At 43.2% G+C, this 22757-nt stretch overlaps 1 protein-coding gene across 1 annotated transcript in view; it reads left to right on the top strand.

The window, feature by feature from the left end:
* LOC126188491 (ovochymase-2-like) overlaps positions 1-22757 on the top strand; it is a 112401-nt gene that overhangs the window by 88701 nt on the left and 943 nt on the right. Inside the window, exon 4 of the mRNA XM_049930095.1 lies at positions 2943-3097. Coding sequence (XP_049786052.1) covers positions 2943-3097 — 155 coding nt within the window. The remainder of the gene's footprint in view (positions 1-2942; positions 3098-22757) is intronic.

Here is a 22757-nt window from a genome sequence, read left to right as displayed (position 1 = left end):
AGCTTCCATAAGGCAAGAATACAGCCGCCAGCAGGCGTGGGACCTTCAAATAGATTAAATACAAAAAATCATATGGTTCTCAGTAAAATGAACTCATAAAACGTGAGTTTAGAAAGCAATGTGTTTGATCTAAAGACAAGAGAAAAACTTAGGATGTTCCGACGTACAGTTCGAAGATTCCACTTTACAGCACACCAAAGCAACATGGTCCGGAAAACGTCATTCATAGGTAGTGAAGGTTGCTGCAATGAATCACAAATAATGTTTGTTACAAATTTAGATTTCGGTCATCGGTGCTAAAAAGTATATAAAGAATCAGTTAACAACAAGGTAGCACGCATGCCTTATAATGTGTACAGTTGTATAAGCTATAAATGTGAGACAATGATAAAATATATACCAGTAAGCTGAAGTTAAAAGATTAAAACCACTTATATAGATAGTCTCAACTGGACTAACCATGTCAAAAGGTCAACACTGAGGCCGCTCTTTACAGCTACAAGACAGTGTACATCATACCAGTCTACAGATATTCCACAATACCACCTAAGCCACTGGAGCGATTTCAACCAAACTTCGCACACATATCAGTTACTGTCAGGAAAGAACCACAGCAGGATAACAGCCACCTCCCTCTGAAAAGGGTGAGGATGAAACGTATAAAAGCACACGACGCGCAAATAGCCAGAATAAATTCATCCAATATTTGAGAAGATGGCTCTTAGTGACTTACAACAAACTTTAGACACAATTTCAAGCCTTTACAAGACTTCTTCTCGCTGAAACACACAACAAAATGTTGGAAGCCGTATGGAACGTGACGTTTTAATTTATTATTTCTTCACTATTGAGTACATTCGCACCACATTTTTCAGACAGTATTCACATATACCTATAAATTTACCAGCAAAATTATATCATTGCACGATACATAGCTCAGGAGATACGAAGTCATAAACACTGAGATGCGTGAAAACAAACTTGCAAGGCGAAATTCGCCAGAGATACATGTGGACTATGTGTAGAAAGGTGAGTGAAATATGTGAAATATATGTGACAAGTGTGCACACCGGCAAAGCCGCCAGTAAAAAATTCCTCCTAAGCCCTTGGATTAAATTTCAACCAAACTTGGTACACATATTACTTACTATCTGGAAAGAAATACCGTGGGGGTAAGAATGAGCAACTTCCTATTAGGATAGGGATGATAATGTAGTGAAAGAAGGAGCAGGAGGAAATCATCAGAGGGAGGGAAGACGATGAGAGGGACAGAGAGAGGATGGAGGAGGGGATGGACAGATGGGGGGATGAAGGAGGAGATGTACAGGGAGAGGGGGAAGGTGAAGACCGACAGAGAGAGGGGGAGGGGGTCGGACTAATAGAAGGTTGGAACAAATACACTATGTGATTAAAAGTATGCGGACACCCCCAAAAACATACTTTTTCATATTAGGTGAATTGTGCTGCCACCTACTGCCAGGTACTCCATATCAGCGACCTCAGTAGTCATTAGACATCGTGAGAAAGCAGAATCGGGCGCTCCGCGGAACTGACGGACTTCGAACGTGGCCGTATGACTGGTGTCACTTGTGTTATACGTCTGTACGCAACATTTCCACACTCCTAAACATCCCTAGGTCCACTGTTTCCGATGTGATAATGAACTGGTAACGTGAAGGGCCACGTACAGCACAAAAGCGTGCAGACCGACCTCGTCTGTTCATTTACAGAGACCGCCGATAGTTGAAGAAGGTGGTAACGTGTAATGGGCAAACATCTATCCAGACCATCACACAGGAATTCCAAACTTCATCAGGATCCACTGCAAGTACTATGACAGGCGGGAGGTGAGAAAACTTGGATTTCATGGTGGAGCGGCTGCTCATAAGCAACACATCACGCCGGCAAATGCCAACCGACGCCTCGCTTGGTGTAAGGAGCGTAAACATTGGACGATTGAACAGTGGAAAACGTTGTGTGGAGTGACGAATCAGGTATATAATGTGGCGATCCGATGGCGGGGAGGAGTATGGCTAATGCCCGGTGTATGTCATCTCCCAGCGTGTGTGGTGACAACAGTAAAATCGGAGTCGGTGGTGTTATGGTGTGGTCATGTTTTCCATGAAGGGGGCTTGCACCCCTTGTTGTTTTGCGTGGCACTATCACAGCACAGGCCTACATTGATGTTTTAAGCCCCTTCTTGCTTCCCAATGTTGAAGAGCAATTCGGGGATGGCGATTGCATCTTTCGACCGATCGAGCACCTGTTCATAGTGCATGGCCTGTGGCGGAGTAGTCACACGACAATAACATCCCTGTAATGGGCTGGCCTGCACAGAGTCCTGTCCTGAATCCTATAGAACACCTTTGGGATGTTTTTGAACGCCGACTTCGTGCCAGGCCTCACCGACCGACATCGATACCTCTCCTCAATGCAGCAATCCGTGAAGAATGGGCTGCCATTCCCCAAGAAACTTTCCACCACCTGATTGAACGTAGGCCTGCGAGAGTAGAAGCTGGTAGCAATGCTAAGAGTGGGCCAACACCATATTGAATACCAGCATTACCGATGGAGGGTCCCACGAACTTGTACGTCATTTTCAGCCAGGTGCCCGGATACTTTTGATCACACAGTGTACATACCAGGTCAGGAGTGGATACTCAGATAGTAGAGTACCCGTATAAACGTTGGATTTGGAACACTGTTGCGGACATTGTTGGTGGCAGTCTGTAGACTAGAATACTCTTTTTGTGTATATTTAAGTAATATAGGATGTCCAGATTAACTATTCACATTTTAACGTATTTTTGTTAATTTACACATAAAACAGACAACACTATCAATCACAGCATTCTTTGTAATGGAACTAGAAATGCTAGGAATTCCAGTAACAGAGAAAATCAGAGATTTGTGTTCAGATTTTTTTATATGTTTGTCGGCAGACGATGTGCAGCGGCGACGCGGGAGGGCCAGTGGTGTGCCTTGTCAACCGGCGTCTCCAGCTATTCGGCCTGCTGTCGGCTAGCTCTGCGCCAGAAGAGGAGTGTTGTGAGACGCCGGTAGCGTGGAACTTAGTCACCTTCCTCGGATTCTTCCGGTCAGTATGTTGTATCATTCCTGCTGTTCGGCGTGTGATAGTTTTTTCTTTTGTTTCTCATTACTTACAAGTGCTTCGTTTTCCCTAATATAAAGGGCTATCAAAAAGTTTCCGTTCGAAGGCCATATATTCCAAAATCGGTAGGTCAATCTGGCTAAATCACTGTGAGCATTTAGGTAATTATCTTACCACCAGGTTTAAGATACCCGTTTGATAAAACAGGGCGTCCTGCTTCGTGGAAAAGTCTGTGACTGCCTGCTGCAATTCTTGTTCAAAGGGAATCGTCAAACCTTCAAGGCCGTTTTAAGGGACCAAAGGCGTATTAATAGCATGAGGAGAAATCAGGACCATAGGGCAGGTCCTGAAATGTCTCCCACTTGAGTTGGCGTAACGTATGTGTTACAACATGTGCAATTTGGGGACGTGCATTATCATGAACTTGGCGCATCGTTCCACAACAGTGGTTTTTAACAGACCTCCTGCACCATACACATTCATTATTCCCTGATAGATGCCTATCGGTATTTGTCCTCGGTAGTCAAGAAAGGAATAACAGCACGTAGGTCCTGTTTGGACGCATTAGATTATGACGTAGCCATAGCTGGCGTTTCCACATTTACCACACGCACGTCGGACAGACACGAATTCCGCACTAATTCCTTGCCTACATGTCGATGCTTATATACCCGCATTGGAATCGTGCTTCGTTGCACAAATGCTGCAGTAACGCCCTCAGACGGAAACTTTCTGATCGGCCCTGTATTATTTTTATATTATCTTAGATTATCTTTAGATTTTGGCATTACTTTTTGTTTTTCTTGCACGCATGATTGATATTAAAATTAAATTCTTTCTTCTTTTTCTTTTTATTCTTTCTTTTCCATAATGTCTTAGGCTACGTGATAAAACTCCAGTTACGCAGTAATAATAACACCAGGGAGTTTAAACGTTGTCTAAAGGAATGCTTATGCTATTTAATGTTACGTGACGAAACATAGGTCATGTAAACTCTCTGAACTGCAATCATGAAACTAATTCAATGAATGTCAGTTATGTACTGCTCTGAACTGTACTAAGAGTTATGAAGATGCAGTGAGCTCATCCCTAGAAAAGTTCTGAACTGCTATCGGAAATTAGTCAAATCTAAGAATGTTAGCCACTGAAAATCCTGAACTCTAGCAAAGAATTTATACATACCTAAGCCGTATCAACAGTTTAATCCCTTTAAATTATGTCCTGAAAGCGGGATGACTTGCACGCTTGACACGTGACACTACCGCAACGGAATTTCTCTTTGCTCCTGTTCTGCATCGCTTGGACTCGTACAATGGGAAACCTACTTTGTCATCTGTAAGAAAATACATTGATGTACCTCGTTATACGCAAATAAGCGGCTTCACATATGTGGAAGGACATGATTACGATGTTGGGAAGAACGCTGATACAACTATGGAAAGTTATGCTCGACGTGTGCAAAACATTTCTAGCAACTTTGAATGTATTGAGTGTTTCAAAAGGATGCATGCAATTGAAGGAGGTGATGGAGTCGAAATACAACAAATTTGGAATTGTAACTTATGGTCTTGGAAGTCATCCTGAGTAAATGAGAGGTCTGTAATATCAGGAACAACAAGAACAATCATTGCACAAGCACTTTAGTTTCAACAAAAATAACGGACATTTTCCTCAGCAATGTTGCACGTTGCAAAAGATGTTAAAAATGGCATCCACGACATTCAGTATGGGCCTAACATCTTCACAGAAAATTCTGCTGCACTCTGCCAAGGACACCAAGTATTGCACGAACCTCATCAGACGCTGTAAGTATCCTAGCATGTTGCCTAGTCAGAAAATGGGTGTCATATACACAAGAATTTTGATATGTTCCACAAACAAATAAAAAGATTCAAGAGCTGTCAGATGAGGGGAGCGAGGTGGCCATGCAATTGGAACTCCCCTTCCAATTCAGTGCTTGGGATATGTGGCACTGAGTATATAATTTTCTTCTACAGTATAGCCGGCACGGTAGCTCAGCGTGTTCGGTCAGAGAGCCGGTTGGCCTCTATAGTAAAAAACTGAGTGGAAGGATCAACCCCCGAACTTGAACAGGATGTCTTGCGACGTCCGCAACGACCAAACACAACGATCAATAACGAACAAAAAAAAAACCGCACGACTGCTACGGTCGCAGTTTCGAATCCTGCCTCGGGCATGGATGTTTTTTACGTCCTTAGGTTAGTTAGGTTTAAGTAGTTCCAAGTTCTAGGGGATGATGACCTCAGATGTCAAGTCCCATAGTGCTCACAAGGGAATCTCCCCATCGCACCCCACTCAGATTTAGTTGTAAGTTGGCGCAGTGGATAGGCCTTGAAAAACTGAACACAGATCAATCGAGAAAACAGGAAGAAGTTGTGTGGAACTATGAAAAAAATAAGAAAATATACGAACTGAGTAGTCCATGGGCAAGATCAGCAACATCAAGGAGAGTGTGGGCTCAGGAGCGCCGTGGTCCCGTGGCTAGCGTAAGCAGCTGCGGAATGAGAGGTCCTTGGTTCAAGTCTTCCCTCATGTGAAAAGTTTACTTTTTTTATTTTCGCAAAGTTATGATCTGTCCGTTCGTTCATTGACGTCTCTGTTCACTGTAATAAGTTTAGTGTCACTGTTTTGCGACCGCACCGCAAAACCGTGCGATTAGTAGACGAAAGGACGTGCCTTTCCAATGGGAACCGAAAACATTTGATCGCAAGGTCATAGGTCAACCGATTCCTTCACAGGAAAACACGTCTGATATATTCTATACGACACTGGTGACGGCATGTGCGTCACATGACAGGAATATGTTGTCACCCACCTAACTTGTACACTTGGCGAATGGGTAAAAAGATTCTTCTGCCTTTGCCGATTTAGGTTTTCTTGTGGATGTGATAATCACCCCCAAAAAAGCGATGAAAATATAAGAGTTTGTCAGATAATAATAGTCTGAAAATAAAAAATTAAAATTTTCTCTCGATGGAAGACTTGAACCAAGGGCCTCTAGTTCCACAGTCGCTCACGCAAACCACGAGACCAGGGCGCTCCTGAGCTCACATTCTCATTGATGTTGTCTATCTTACGCATGGACTACTCAGTTTGTATATTTTCCTTTTTTTTTTTTATAGTTCCACACAACTTCTTCCTGTTTCCTCGATTGATCTGTGTTCAGTTTTTCAAGGTCTATCCACTGTGCCAACTTATAACTAAATCTGAGGGGGGTGCGATGGGGAGGCTCCCTTGTCAGAGGCATTTGAACAATTGAACAATTTGCTATTGCTGGTGGTGCTGTGCCCAGATGTGGCTGTTAGGACAATTAGAGAACCCATCTCCGGCGAGCCGTGCCTCATCTGTGAACAACACGTTGCTTATAAAGTTGGGCTCATTCTTACAACGCCAAAGAATTAATTCATAAAACTGAACGCATTGTCGGAAATCACCCATATCCGAACCCTGAAGCACCTGTATCCCCGAGATGGTGGTGGACGGTTAGATGTTCGAGGCTGTAATTTAGGACTGCTTGGATATTGAGCACGGTACTGGTGTTAAGCTTTGTGTGCATTGCCAGTAGCTCAACCATAGCCGTAATGTACGTCTCCCAGTTCTGCAGACGTGTGCTCTTCCATTTCGCAGAGTAGCCCTAGTGTACATACATCACAAACACTGCACTTACCACGCAGTGTACACTACCGATCCACAGCAGTACTGCAATGTAAACAGCCCTATTTCAGAGCGCAAGAATCAGAAACTGATGTACGTACACAGCAAATGATACACAAGACCTTAACAGCATGACGACAGACAGAATGCACTTAAATGTCGAGCAGTTGCACGTACCGAGAAAAAGTACATTATCTCTGCTGAACTTACGGTGCGTGTGCATTAATTTTTCCTGTTGTTCTTGACATTCCAAAGCTTTCACAGGCTCAGGGTTACTTCCAAGATCATAAGTTCCAGTTCCAAAGTTATTATATTTCGACTCCTCTATCAACTTCTTCAATGTTGTGTGCAACTTTTCTAATCACTCTGTATTGATACTTTAAATAAAAATAGCAAAGATATAAAGTTCCAATTACAGGCATTAATAACGTAGCTAACAGCTGGAAGCTCAAAATGCATGACCCTGTGTTGCAGAGGTACAATATACACAATATTTTGCATCTGTTGGAACTACTAAAAGCACCAAGAAAACATAAGGTGGGAGGAGTATAAGACATAATATAGACAAAGAACACGAAAAACAGGATGTTCATATTGGCCTGTTCATGCCTTGAATTACTAGTCGGCCGTTAAACACGTTACGAAGCGAATGCCTGTTAATTGCAAATCCTCAGTTATGATCTGCCAAGCTGTAGCTTTCGTTTCTTTCTGTAATCAGCATGAGCAATAAGGATAAATGTGGAAGATACTGATTACACGTATCATATGCTAGCTCCTCAGTATAAGCCTATGTACATACTAGGAAACGGCTCAAATAAATCTCGAATGGCTGGAAGATTATAACGTGAGCAGACGAAATATTTGCACTCTCTTGTTAAAAGAAAAGGTTGGGTAAAGGCGTAGTAATGAATGTCCGCGGCGGCACAATGCGGCCCATCTGACGAGCTTTCCTTCCACCACAGCGATCAGTGGAGTAGTCGTTCTCACAAAGCTCGTACGTGACTTTTCGACGACGGAAGATGACGTCTCCTTCCAGGTTACAATGTGAAGCGGGCCACGTGTCTAAGCTCAGGTCGAAAGACTTTTACAGTTCTAGAGAAATCGATTGTGAGAAAAGTAAAGATCGATAAATTAACTTGAGCTCTTAATAGTATCGGATGGGGAAGTAAAAAGGTTTGAAACACGACAAGCGTCGATGTCGACATGTTACTGTGTCACCGTCTTGAATTCTATTTTAAACTGACTTGTGGTTGGAATCTGAAGGTGATTTTCATCAAGAGACGCGTGCAGTGTGTTTCAGTAAGAGGACCGCAATCCATAAATCTGTTATCACGAAACTGAATGCCACTTTCGACTGCAGTAGTACAACGCACTTTGCACGACAATAGAAGAGCATGATGTCAAATGACGAATTAGCATCAAAAGATCACGACAGTTTTAAACCGTTTCTCAAGGAATTATGAGGGCTACGAACTCTGTGAGACTGGAAGTCGGAATTGAAAGAGAATTCAGTATGACATGATGGGTCGGGATGTGAATGATGATGGAACCTTGGGGAGAAATATCGGTGTTTTTATGAGCTTTCCACTAATAGAAGCATCGCTCCACCACCTGGTCATTTTTTTTCTTGCTCGTTCTTTTGATAAAATCGCATTCGAGTTGCTTTCACTTTTAGTTCACTTTTTAACATACTTATTCTGAAGTGGCCTCTAGAATATTTTGCAGTTTTGTAGCGAACTGAAAAATTCTCTTGTATATTCAGAACATATTTCCTGCTCCCCTCGAATTTTACCTTCTCTTTCTACTGCAATGAGTTGCCTTTTTCCGTATTGTGGAAAAGGCAAAAACTCTATGCCCATACGTACAAGTGCTAGTGCCAGTACGCTTTTCATTTCTCTTAACAAGCGACCAGTACGGTTTCTATCATCGTCACAACGAGTTTTCATTTGGTTCGGCCGTTAACGGTACGATCGAATTACGCGTACAGGTACAAGCAGCAGTCTCAGGTGATCGTCAAGTTACAATTTTCGAAACTCATATCGGATGGGACGTTCCTCTCATGTCATTCTTCTTCCAAAGTAATGTGGAAGGGTCGCAATGGAACAATGTAAGAGCTGCAAGGAATTTAGGATTAGGTGTACGGAAATTGCACGTTAACGTCTGCAACGACAAACATTTGTCGTAGGCGGGAACGTATCTAAACATCCTGGTGCTCACCTGTTCCTACAACAAAGGAGATAAGATAATGTCGAAGAAAAATATACGATGGGGCAAGTCTGTATTTCGAAACATGGCTACGAGTAGGTTAAACAAGAGCCCGGGCCGTCACAGTTACAACCGATTCCGCTGAGTGATTGATATAGCATAAGCTGACCTTTCTTGCCGTCGTAGGAAGTTACGGCTGCGGCAGAAAAATGACTTGGATGTCGATTTCAGACCATTCGTTAAAGTAGTCCTTCCACTGGCACAGCCGCTCACAAAAACTGTTTTGAAAATGAATGTGCGTAAGACAAATAAGGGATGAACTCTAAAAGCATCAAGTCTTGGAGTTTAGTTATCCTAGCAGTTCAAATCGCAAAAGAGACAAACCATAGATTAACGAGCAATGGTTTCTGCTTCTACTGGCCAGTCTGCATACATAGCGCTCGCAGGACTTCATGGCGATCACCAACGTAAATGGGCTTCCAGAAAGCAAGCACCGATCTGTAAGGGCACTAAATTTGAAATCAAAGAAAACACTGGATATACCATTCTTATCATCCCCTCACGAGATCCGATGATTTTAGTTGTGTGTCAACTGAGTGTTGTAATACATCAACGTAAAGAAAATCGCATTGATGTGGCACAGGTGTTTCTCTATTGTTTCAGCCGAACAGTGACCAACTACCCGACTTTATAAAGGTTAGAATTGAACCTGCGTTCAGGCTACACACAGGAACCATATCCATGCAGTTGGTGCCTACTGGGCCTCTAATGGAAAAAGATCTGTGAAAAATTGATTAGCAAATTTCACTATCACTCCCAAAAGAGCCTAATATCCTCTTTTAATCTAGAGGGAATTTTATCCGTCATCGTTTTTTACTCAGCTCGCTGTATAAATGCCAGTAGGCACTCTTGTGGCATCAAGAAGCTTCATCGAGCCATTAAAACAAGAGAAGAGAGCGGTTGTCGATGAGGGCATATTTATTGCACTATTATATAAAGAGGTGACAAAGTCACAAATATTGTGTCGGGCCTCCTCTTACGCTGCGTAGTGCAGCAACCCGACGTGGCATGGACGTAATAAATTGTTGGAAGTCCCCTGCAGAAATATTGAGCCATGCTGTCTCCATAGCCGTCTATTACTGCGAAAATGTTCCCGGTGCAGTATTTTGTGCACAAACTGACGTCTTGAATATGTCCCATAAATGTTCGGTGGGATTCAAGTCGGCCGCCCGAATTGTCCAGAATGTTCTTCAAACCAGTTGTGAACAGTTGTGGCCTGGTGAGATGGAGCATTGTCTTCCATAAAAATTCCATCGTTGTTTGCGAAGATGAAGTACATGAATAACTGCTCGAAGAAGCCGAACGTAACCACTTCCAGTCAATAATCGGTTCAGTTGAACCAAAGGGCGCAACCCATTCCAAGTAAATACAGTTATGGGTCCACAACCAGCTTGTACATTGCCTTGCTGATAACTTGGGTCCATGGCTTCGTGGCGGCGACGCCACACTCGAACACTACCATCGGCGCTTACCATCTGAAATCGGTACTCAACTGACCAGGCCACGTTTTCCAGTGCCTAGGGTCCAACCTATATGGTCACGAGCCCAGCAAAGGCTCTGCGTAAGACGTCGTGCTTTAAACAAAGGGACGTGGTCGTGCTCTAAACAAAGGCACTCGCATCGGTCGTCTGCTTCCACAGCCCAATTACGCCAAATTTCGCCGCGTTGTCCTAACGGATACGTTCGCCGTACGTTTCACATTGATTCCTGCGGTTATTTCACGCAGTGTTGCTTGTCTGTTAGCACTGTCAACTATATGCAAACGCCGCCGTTCTCGGTCGTTAAGTGAAGGCCGTCGACCACTGTATTGTCCATGGTGAGAGGTAATGTTTGAAATTTGCTTTTCTCGGCACACTCTTGGTGCTATGGATCTGGGAACATTTAATTCCCTAAAGATTTCCGAAATGGAATGTCCCTTGCGTCTAGCTCCAACAATTCGGCGTTCAGAGACTGCTAATTCCCGTCATGACGCCATAATCACGTCAGAAACTTTTTCACATGCATTACCCGTGTGCAAATGGCAGCTCCACCAATGCGCTGCTCTTTTATACCTCCTGTACGCCATCTGTATCTGTGCATATCGGTATCTCATGATTTTTATCACCTCAGTGTAGTCTACTCGGCCTGACGAGGCATGCAAACGGCCGTTTCTTAAGTTCTCGTTGGTACATTCTGAAAAATACCTGCCTATATTCATGATCTCACAACAGGTTGTTTTCTTTTAATTTCAGTGTTTTTCAAGGATCAAGTGAGCGAAAACGTTTGTAACAAACAAGAGGTGAAGACAGTTGGCTGTAAGGGTGTGTGCCACAGAAACACAAGAATAGACGATATACAGCAGTGAGGTAGTCTTCAGTTTGGCGCAGTCACAAGTATCGTTTAGGTTTATCAATTCAAGGCGGCTGCCACGACATACTTCTCACCTACAGTCATATATATGCCCTATACATGGGCACCGTGACAATGGTCCTAGTGAAACATGCTGAAAACATCCAAGACTCCAGAAGTAGCCAAGTTTTCTGCATGAAAATTCAAGATGGTAGAAATAGATCAAATACTTTAGACAGTAACAAGGTGAGTACTTAAAAAATACACTGTCTGGCAAAAACGTGAAGCGCCCAGAGGCGGAGGAGGAAACGAAATGAAGCTTCACTGGTTGAGAGGGTGTATTGTGCCATTTCAATGATTACAAAATTGAATCAAATGTATAAAGAAGTCGGCAATATGAACCCACTTATTCGTATGACACTACAGTCCCTCTGGCCTGGATGTATGAACTGCTTCGGTTAGGAGCGATGTCAAAAAGCTGTCGTATACTCTACTGAATCAAACCGACCCACATCTGTTGTAACTGGTCCTTGACGTCCTGGATACTGGCAGTGGGACGAAATTAACGACCGAGATGGTCTGATATATGTTCCGTGGGGGGCAGATCGGGGATAGTGTTCGCCACGGGAGTGCCTTTTCATAAAGCAGATATTTCATAGAGATACGTCCCATGTGTGGACGAGCATTGTCGTGTTGGAAAATAACGTCATGGTACTGTCAAATGAGATGTATCAGATGAGGATGCACGATGTCTTTAACGCTCCACTGTGTCGTCAGAGATCCCTGAGTTACTACCAGTCTTGACTTAACAAAGTCATACACCACGGATTTCCTTACCATGACGCTGGGAATAACACTACTATGCTCTCCAAAACATTGTAAGTATGCGAACTCTCCCTAAGTCGCCGCCATACAATGGTCATCTGGATTAGTGAAAAGCCACAATTAATCACTGAACACAATGCGACGCCATTCATTAGCGGTCCATGCTTCCAGTCACGGCACAAGTCCAAACGCAGCCGTTTGTGTTGTGGTTCTGGCTGCAGCTAATCTCTATCCAATGGTATGACATGACACAGAATGTTGCAGGGAGCCCGTTACTTGTTCTTGGATGACAGGTGCAGATGCGAAGGAGTTACAGTGTGCTTGATGCACAGAACAGCGATGCTCCCTCAATGGTGGTCAAACTTCGACTGGAGCCTTGACGCCGAGTATGCCTGCCCTAAAGGTCCCTTGCAGTCCCACATCGGTCCACTTTCACATCTGAGTGTCCTAAAAATCTGGATATTGCACAGCCAGTCAAATGCAGACCCACAACGAGGCCCCCTTTGAGACTATGTCAGGTGCTGAAACGCTGCCTCACATGAGTAAGCAGTATTTCCGTGTCCTTCACAGTGATACTCAACATCTGAGACTGTTCACACTCTTTATGTACCCTACCAGCTCTGGTAACAACACTAAACCCGAAAATCACTAAGGCACACTGGTGACAGTTTTACCTACATCTACATCTACATCTACATTTATACTCCGCAAGCCACCCAACGGTGTGTGGCGGAGGGCACTTTACGTGCCACTGTCATTATCTCCCTTTCCTGTTCCAGTCGCGTATGGTTCGCGGGAAGAACGACTGTCTGAAAGCCTCTGTGCGCGCTCTAATCTCTCTAATTTTACATTCGTGATCTCCTCGGGAGGTATAAGTAGGGGGAAGCAATATATTCGATACCTCATCCAGAAACGCACCCTCTCGAAACCTGGCGAGCAAGCTACACCGCGATGCAGAGCGCCTCTCTTGCAGAGTCTGCCACTTGAGTTTGCTAAACATGTCCGTAACGCTATCACGGTTACCAAATAACCCTGTGACGAAACGAGCCGCTCTTCTTTGGATCTTCTCTATCTCCTCCGTCAACCCGATCTGGTACGGATCCCACACTGATGAGCAATACTCAAGTATAGGTCGAACGAGTGTTTTGTAAGCCACCTCCTTTGTTGATGGACTACATTTTCTAAGGACTCTCCCAATGAATCTCAACCTGGTACCCGCCTTACCAACAATTAATTTTATATGATCATTCCACTTCAAATCGTTCCGCACGCATACTCCCAGATATTTTACAGAAGTAACTGCTACCAGTGTTTGTTCCGCTATCATATAATCATACAATAAAGGATCCTTCTTTCTATGTATTCGCAATACATTACATTTGTCTATGTTAAGGGTCAGTTGCCACTCCCTGCACCAAGTGCCTATCCGCTGCAGATCTTCCTGCATTTCGCTACAATTTTCTAATGCTGCAACTTCTCTGTATACTACAGCATCATCCGCGAAAAGCCGCATGGAAATTCCGACACTATCTACTGGGTCATTTATATATATTGTGAAAAGCAATGGTCCCATAACACTCCCCTGTGGCACGCCAGAGGTTACTTTAACGTCTGTAGATGTCTCTCCATTGAGAACAACATGCTGTGTTCTGTTTGCTAAAAACTCTTCAATCCAGCCACACAGCTGGTCTGATATTCCGTAGGCTCTTACTTTGTTTATCAGGCGACAGTGCGGAACTGTATCGAACGCCTTCCGGAAGTCAAGGAAAATGGCATCTACCTGGGAGCCTGTATCTAATATTTTCTGGGTCTCATGAACAAATAAAGCGAGTTGGGTTTCACACGATCGCTGTTTCCGGAATCCATGTTGATTCCTACATAGTAGATTCTGAGTTTCCAAAAACGACATGATACTCGAGCAAAAGACATGTTCTAAAATTCTACAACAGATCGACGTCAGAGAGATAGGTCTATAGTTTTGCGCATCTGCTCGACGACCCTTCTTGAAGACTGGGACTACCTGTGCTCTTTTCCAATCATTTGGAACCTTCCGTTCCTCTAGAGACTTGCGGTACACGGCTGTTAGAAGGGGGGCAAGTTCTTTCGCGTACTCTGTGTAGAATCGAATTGGTATCCCGTCAGGTCCAGTGGACTTTCCTCTGTTGAGTGATTCCAGTTGCTTTTCTATTCCTTGGACACTTATTTCAATGTCAGCCATTTTTTCGTTGGTGCGAGGATTTAGAGAAGGAACTGCAGTGCGGTCTTCCTCTGTGAAACAGCTTTGGAAAAAGGTGTTTAGTATTTCAGCTTTACGCTTGTCATCCTCTGTTTCAATGCCATCATCATCCCGGAGTGTCTGGACATGATGTTTCGAGCCACTTACTGATTTAACGTAAGACCAGAACTTCCTAGGATTTTCTGTCAAGTCGGTACCTAGTATTTTACTTTCGAATTCACTGAACGCTTCACGCATAGCCCTCCTTACGCTAACTTTGACACCTGCGACAGAAAACTGCATCCTCAATCATTTATGTACCCACTGAAGATGTGTACATGAACGAAGTTACATTGACAATGGACAATGTCTTCTAGGCACTTCACTTTCTTTCTCAGGCAACGTACATCTATGGTGGTGAGCTAAAACGGTGCGTTAGGCACAGAAAGAATTTGCTGTACTCTTTTCCCACCAGACTCCAATAAGTTTCAAGATGTTTTAGCCCATCTTCATATGCTGTAAGTTTGATCAAATTATGGCTGTAGTTGCACTGGTGAGATCCTCTTCAACCCCTCCCTATCCTTTCTAACTTCCAAACTTTCGCGAGTAGGGATTCTGCCCGACAGGTTATAGAACTGGACATGGCAGTGTCATTACTTCACAGTACTTACTAAGTATGTACTTTGTTGCGATTTTTACGCTTTTCAAGTACCTACTTACAGTATGTATATCACGTCATATTTACGTATCACATCGCTGAGATCTCGCACGTCCAAGCACCAGAGATGAAACTTTTTACTAAACTTTGTTAATTTCTAAATTATCATACCTTTAAGTATTGCAAAAGTGTATCCTTACCACAGAAATTTCCTGTTAGAGCCTTATATTTTTTACTTGTTTATGATTTTTTCAACCTGCATGTGTGTTTCTTGGCCTACATGATCTCTGTTTAGCTCTCTGCAGTGTAACAGTCCCACCCCACCGTGATCATCCCATGTTGAAAGGAACTACATTGCTTCCGACGTCTACTGCGAACATAGAAATCCTTCCGCCGATAATCAGCTTAACATGAAGCGCTGAGGTCACTCACACAGTTCCTAACCAGCAATTAGTTCACTTCAGCGCCCGTAGCCAGCTCACAAGGGAACCACCCCGTCGCATCCCCCTCAGATTTAGTTATAAGTTGGCACAGTGGATAGGCCTTGTAAAACTAAACACAGATCAATCGAGAAAACAGGAAGAAGATGTGTGGAAATATATACGTACAAACTGAGTAGTCCATGCGCAAGATAACCAACAACAAGGAAACAGCAAGCTCAGGAGTGCCTTGGTCATGTGGTTAGCGTGAACAGCTGCGGACAGAGCGGTCCTGGGTTCAAGTCTGCCGTCGGGTGAAAAGTTTAACTTTTTTTCAGTTTATGTGACAAACGCTTATGTTTTCATCACTTTTTTGGGAGTGATTATCACATCCACAAGAAAACCTAAATCGGGCAAGGTAGAAGAATCTTTTTACCCATTCGCCAAGTGTACAAGATAGGTGGGTTGACAACATATTCCTGTCATGTGACGCACATGCCGTCACCTGTGTTGTATAGAATATATCAGACGTGTTTTCCTGTGGAGGAATCGGTTGACCTATGACGTTGCGATCAAATGTTTTCGGTTCCCATTGGAGAGCCACGTCTTTTCGTCTACTAATCGCACGGTTTTGCGGTGCGGTCGCAAAACACAGACCCTAAACTTATTACAGTGAACAGAGACGTCAATGAACGAACGGACAGATCATAACTTTGCAAAAATAAAGAAAGTAAACTTTTCACATGAGGGAAGAATTGAACCAAGGACCTCTCATTCCGCAGCTGCTCGTCCTAACCACGGGACCACGGCGCTCCTGAGTTCACACTCTCCTTGATGTTGTATATCTTGCACATGGACTACTCAGTTTGTATATTTTGCTTATTTTTTCATAGTTCCACACAACTTCTTCCTGTTTTCTCGATTGATCTGTGTTTAGTTTCTCAAGGGCTATCCACTGTTCCAACTTATAACTAAATCTGAGGGGGTGCGATGGTTCCCTTGTCAGTACAATACTCTGACGACTAGCTTCCGACTTAGCAGTGGCTAAGAATTATTTGGATTTCATTGTATTACTGTTAGGTTTAGGACATCACATGCTGCATATCAAATTGTACCAAAGTTAGGTACCATTTTCTAACATCTCTAAATAAATGTTGCTTGTTTTCTCTTACCGCTTTGCCACATTTCTGTTATAGTGCCACTCCGTCAAACAAGTGTTTGACTAGCAAGGTTGTAAGCAGTTAGCTTTAAGGAACTCTAGCAAGGAAACACTTTCCTACTACCTTGGATGTTTGGGTTGAATTAATAATAGCGTTCAGTTACTAAATTCACAACGTTTTGGTGTCAAGAAAAACTTTAAAAATTGCTTACAATTTTTTCCAGTCAACATTTTGGCAACAACGGAAAAACTTTAACGACTGTTCGTTCTTTTCGCCAAGTCTCAACATTTTGGCGACGAGAAAACCTGGATTACGAATTTCGTCAATGCAAACTCACAGTATTCTCAACACTAGAAAACGAGTAAAAAAATGGTTCAAATGACTCTGAGCGCCATGGGACTTAACATCTGTGGTCATCAGTCCCCTAGAACTTAGAACTACTTAAACCTAACTAACCTAAGGACATCACACACATCCATGCCCGAGGCAGGATTCGAACCTGCGACCGTAGCGGTCACGCGGTTCCAGTCTGAAGCGCCTAGAACCGCACGGCCACACCGGCCGGCGAAACGAGTAAAAGAAACAGTACTCGACAAAAAGAGAAAAATTACTAAGCAGGACAAATTTTATTTTTACTCGACTTGGAGCGCATGATTATTTTCATTGATTTTTGTGGCACCACTGCATGGCTTAAAATATTTGTGTTCATGGTACATTCTATGGTAGCTACCCAGTTTGATTTCCAGGAAGATTTATTTATTTATTTATTTATTTATAAACTGTTCTGAGCAGATTTTTCAGACATGGCCGAGCTGAAACTCGTTCTTCAGCCAACGCTAAACTTATAGGAACGACCTTAAGCGATCCAGGAGCTCACAGTAGCGGGCTTGGCCCGACTTGAAAGAAACAAATTCGAAGACCAAACACAAGCTCCGCAGTTCAAAATACCGCTGCCACCCGTTCCAGCATTTGATCGGAAACTGAGTCCTGGAACTATATCCAGCGTCTGGAGCAGGATAGTTCACACATCAGACGGACAAAAGTCACATTAATGCCAATTTGCTGGCCATAACAGATCATCAGCTGTAATTCATAGAGTTCACAAAATGCCAATCAGTTTTCAAATTGACACTGGGTCAATTTCAATCGTTAACCTGCAAACTGTCCCAAAACTAAGGTATGCCAAAGTTAACAGACTTTCAAATCTCGCTGTTCGGTTCCAACAGTCTGAAGATTCCAGTGAAAGGACAATTTCGGATGTTTACGAAACAGGCTACATTCGTGGTTGTAAATGCCAATAAAGCAACGAATTTATTAGAACTGGATCTCTTCAACGCTTTGGGTTTCACTGTTCACGAGGGACCAAATCAGATTCAAAGTGATAATGCGAATGGAAAGTTAAATCAGCTGCTACAAAATGTGATAAGATTTTTTCCAAAGCAAAAAGCAGTCTCAAAGGTTACAGAGTACGCATTACGCTGAAGTAGAACGCGGGATCGAAACTTTACAAGTCAAGCAACATTCCTTTTGGATTAAAAGATAAAGTGAAGCATGAACTCAACCGTCTTGAACAGAGTGAGGTTGTTGAAGACATAACTAGTGGCCAGTGGGCAGAGCTGATCACAGTTGTCCAGAAACCGAACGGCTCACTTCGCATTTGCAGAGATTACAAAGCGACGGTTAATTCTAATTCCATTATTGATTCTTATCCTATTCCCAAGCCAGAAGAACGGATGTCAAGCTGGTGATGTGTACTTTTTCAAGTTGGATCTCAAAGAAGCATATTTGCAAATGTCTGTGGAGAAAGATACGCTGGGATTTATGGAGATAAATACTCCATTTGGTCTTTATCATTAACAAATGATTATCCTTTGGAACAACCAGGCTGCCAAGTTGGTTCCAGCGGTATTTAGAACAATTATTTCAGAAAACTCTGAACTCTGTAAATTACCTTGACGACATAATTGTCTCAAGCTCAACGTCACATGTTCTTTTACAGAATTTGGAATCTATTTTCAGAATTCTACAATCGAAACTTTGAAATGCAGCAAAGACAAGTGTATGTTGTTTCAGCGTGGAGTGCAATACCTCTGCACACGGCAGGAAGACGACGCTGCAACACTCTGAGGCCGTTGAATCCTTCCGCTCCCCAGGACGTCTAGCAATTACGTTCGATGTTAGGCCAAATAGATTATTATCGAAAGTTACTCCCTCAAGTAGCTTCCATCAGTGAGCCCCGTACAAGATGTACGTAAGAGCGCCAAATGGAACTGTAACAGTGAATGCCAACATATTAAAACTGTGTTTGCTTGACGCAAATTGTCTTACGACGTGTGATCCAAGTAAAATGCTCACATTTGCTGAAGATGCTTCAGACTGTGGTATAGGCACCGTACTATCACATCGCCATCACGGCTTTGGGTTCAAAGCGTTCGTGTCAAATACTTTGACAATGGCACAAAGAAATTACAATCCTGTCAAGAAGAAGACTCTCGCAGTTGTACTTCCACTCAAGAAATCCCATGATTATAGTTATGGACGTAAATTCGCACTCCTCACCGACACAAACCTTTAGTGGCTGTATTTGTACGGAACAATACCGTTCTTATACGGACAGCTCAAAGTTTGCAGCACTGGGCTCTTCTGTCGAACTACGACTATGAAATTGCATCCAAGTCCACAGCACAACACTCGAACCTAAGTTTGCTGTCACCTCTGCCAGTAGGTCGAATCAAAAAGTTTGACACATCAGCTGATGTCTGTTTGCAGTAGGTATCAGCAGTCAAGACACTGCGGAAAATTTCCCAGTAAACACGAATTTATCTGCCAAACTTGTGCCTACAGATTCTGTTTTGTTAAGATCAAACTGTATATTCGCCGGTCGTTGTGACCGAGTGGTTCTAGGCGCTTCAGTCCGGAACCGCGCTGCTGCTACGGTCGCAGGTTCGAATCCTGCCTCGGGCAAGGATATGTGCTAGTTAGGTTTAAGTAGTTCTAAGTCTAGGTGACTGATAACCTCAGATGTTAAGTCTCATAGTACTTAGAGCCATTTGAACCACTTGAAACTGTATATTCACACGGAGTGGCCTGATGATAAGAAGTTACTTAATCAACAAGATATTAAATCTTAATGGCATTTGAGGGATGCACTTAGAATGTAAAAAGGTGTCGTTGTACTATATATGAAATCAGGTGCTTAAATCTGAGGGACTACAGATGCTACATGAATGCCATTGGGGCGTAGTTTGTACCAAACGCATTGATAGAGAGAAAAGTTACTTGGAAAATATTGACAAATTCATTCAAACGCTTTGTCTAAATGCCGCTAATGTCAAAAAATACCACTCACCTACGCCTCAACAATATCTTCCGTGGCCACAGGCATTAGAACCGTGGCCACGTCTGCATATTCATTTTGCATAACCGTTTCTCGGAAGCCAATGGCTCATCTTCATCGATGTTCTCTTCAATTTTCAATTTGTGATACAGATGTCAGGAATATCCTCAACAAAAGACCATTCAGGCTTTGTCTAAGGCCTTGTCTATTGAAGGACTGCCGAAATCTAATGTCACTGAAAATGACACACAATTTTCTTTTCAGATTTTAAACTATTCTGTGAACCCAACAACATTTCACACATCAGCACTGCATCGTTTCATCCTGAGGCCAATGTACTCGCTGAAAGATTCGTTCGAACTTTGAAGTCGCACACGACTGGACTGGTCCAACTGTAAGAGCCACTCCTCATGATGTACAAACTGCGCTGGAGAAGCTCCATGGAAGACCGCATCCAACATTAATGTCAATTTAAAACCCACTCATGCATCCAGAAGTCGATCTTTAACAACAGTCGAAACAAAAATTTTTTCATATGAATGGTCCACTCCACATTTAAATGTACAAGACGCGTGGAAAAAAAAACCATTGGTACCAGACATAGTCATAGAGCACCTTGCCAATGTTAAGTTTAAGATTATATGTTCACATGGATTCGCAACACAACATAAAAAGCAAATCATCCCACATCACGGTCAGGCAGAACTTTTAGGTTGTTTTCTTTTACAAACTCAGAAGACCTATATGCAGCCAGCCATTTGAGGGATCTTACGATGCAGTCGAAAGATGCCCCACCAATGCCTAGAGCAAATGCCCCCGGCTGCAAAAAATGGTTCAAATGGCTCTGAGCACTATGGGACTTAACATCTATGGTCATCAGTCCCCTAGAACTTAGAACTACTTAAACCTAACTAACCTAAGGACAGCACACAACACCCAGCCATCACGAGGCAGAGAAAATCCCTGACCCCGCCGGGAATCAAACCCGGGAACCCGGGCGTGGGAAGCGAGAACGCTACCGCACGATCACGAGATGCGGGCCCCCGGCTGCATTCAGCCTGCGATGCGCCATTGAAAGAGGACGTCATGCCTCCCACTTCAGACCAGCTTACGGAAGTCGAAATGGCAAAAGTTTTATCGGCCACTCCCTCACCATGGTATTGTGTGGGTTTCCCACAGTACTATGGGCGAATACTGTGATGAACAGCGTTTGTGAACCTACCAAATAGGCACAACGGCGAGGAAGCATGAACTAATGAAACCAACCGGCTTCATCATCTCCCTTCCATCCACAGGGGAGGGAATGTTTTGTACCAAATAAGCGCTACACAACAAATACCACGAGAAGCCGCCACCGCACAGGCATAGTCGATCGCCTGGCACCTCTCAGTTCTGCACAACACCCTCCAGACGGCACTAATAAACCTGGATTTCTTCCCGTTTCCGCAGCGCATCATGTACATCTGCCGATAGTGTAGACAGCCTCAACAGTAAGTGTTGTCAAGCGTGGACTAAATTGCTTCCGACTTGCACCGACAGACACGGAAATTCTTTCGACGACAGGTACCAAATCATGACGCGCCGTGGACACTCACGTAGTACTGAACCAGCAGTTATACACTTCATTTCAATGCCTGCAGCCAGCTCAGCACAGTACTGTGACTACTTTCCGACGTAAGAGTCGCTGTTTACGGAGTAACTGAACTACTAAGATAGTCTGTGATCACTACTATCAGTTACAGTGACTGTATCACTGACTGCCAAGTGAGAGCAATAATTATTTAAATTTCATTGTATTAGGCTTAGAGCATCAAGTACCTTGCATAAAATTGTACCAAAGTTAAGTCCCATTTTTCAACATACTCATATATTATTTGCTATTTCTGATTTATTACCCCACTTCCTTTAAAGTGCCGCCAGGTCAAACAAGTGTTTAAATAGCAAACGTACAATCGGTTACCCTTAAGGAATTATAGCACTGGAACACTTTTCTGCTATTCTGAATGTTTGGGCGGAGAGACCTGAGTCGAAACAAGGCCTCGGGAGTAGACAACATTCCATTAGAACTACTGACGGCCTTGGGAGAGCCAGTCCTGACAAAACTCTACCATCTGGTGAGCAAGATGTATGAGACAGGCGAAATACCCTCAGACTTCCAGAAGAATATAATAATCCCGTCCCAAAGAAAGCAGGTGTTGACAGGTGTGAAAATTACCGAACAATCAGTTTAATAAGTCACAGCTGCAAAATACTAACTCAAATTCTTTACAGAAGAATGGAAAAACTAGTAGAAGCCGACCTAGGGGAAGATCAGTTTGGATTCCGTAGAAATATTGAAACACGTGAGGCAATACTGACCCTACGGCTTATCTTAGAAGCTAGACTAAGGAAAGGCAAACCTACGTTTCTAGCATTTGTAGACTTAGAGAAAGCTTTTGACAATGTTGACTGGAATACTCTCTTTCAAATTCTGAAGGTGGCAGGGGTAAAATATAGGGAGCGAAAGACTATTTACAATTTGTATTGAAACCAAATGGCAGTTATAAGAGTCGAGGGGCATGAAAGGGAAGCAGTGGTTGGGAAGGGAGTGAGACAGGGTTGTAGCCTCTCCCCGATGTTAATCAATCTGTATATTGAGCAAGCAGTGAAGGAAACAAAAGAAAAATTCGGAGTAGGTATTAAAATCCATGGAGAAGAAATAAAAACTTTGAGGTTCGCCGATGACATTGTAATTCTGTCAGAGACAGCAAAGGACTTGGAAGA

Source organism: Schistocerca cancellata, chromosome 5 (assembly GCF_023864275.1).
Source record: "Schistocerca cancellata isolate TAMUIC-IGC-003103 chromosome 5, iqSchCanc2.1, whole genome shotgun sequence".
In the NCBI taxonomy this organism is placed as follows: domain Eukaryota; kingdom Metazoa; phylum Arthropoda; class Insecta; order Orthoptera; family Acrididae; genus Schistocerca; species Schistocerca cancellata.
This window is presented reverse-complemented; position numbering and strand designations above follow the sequence as displayed.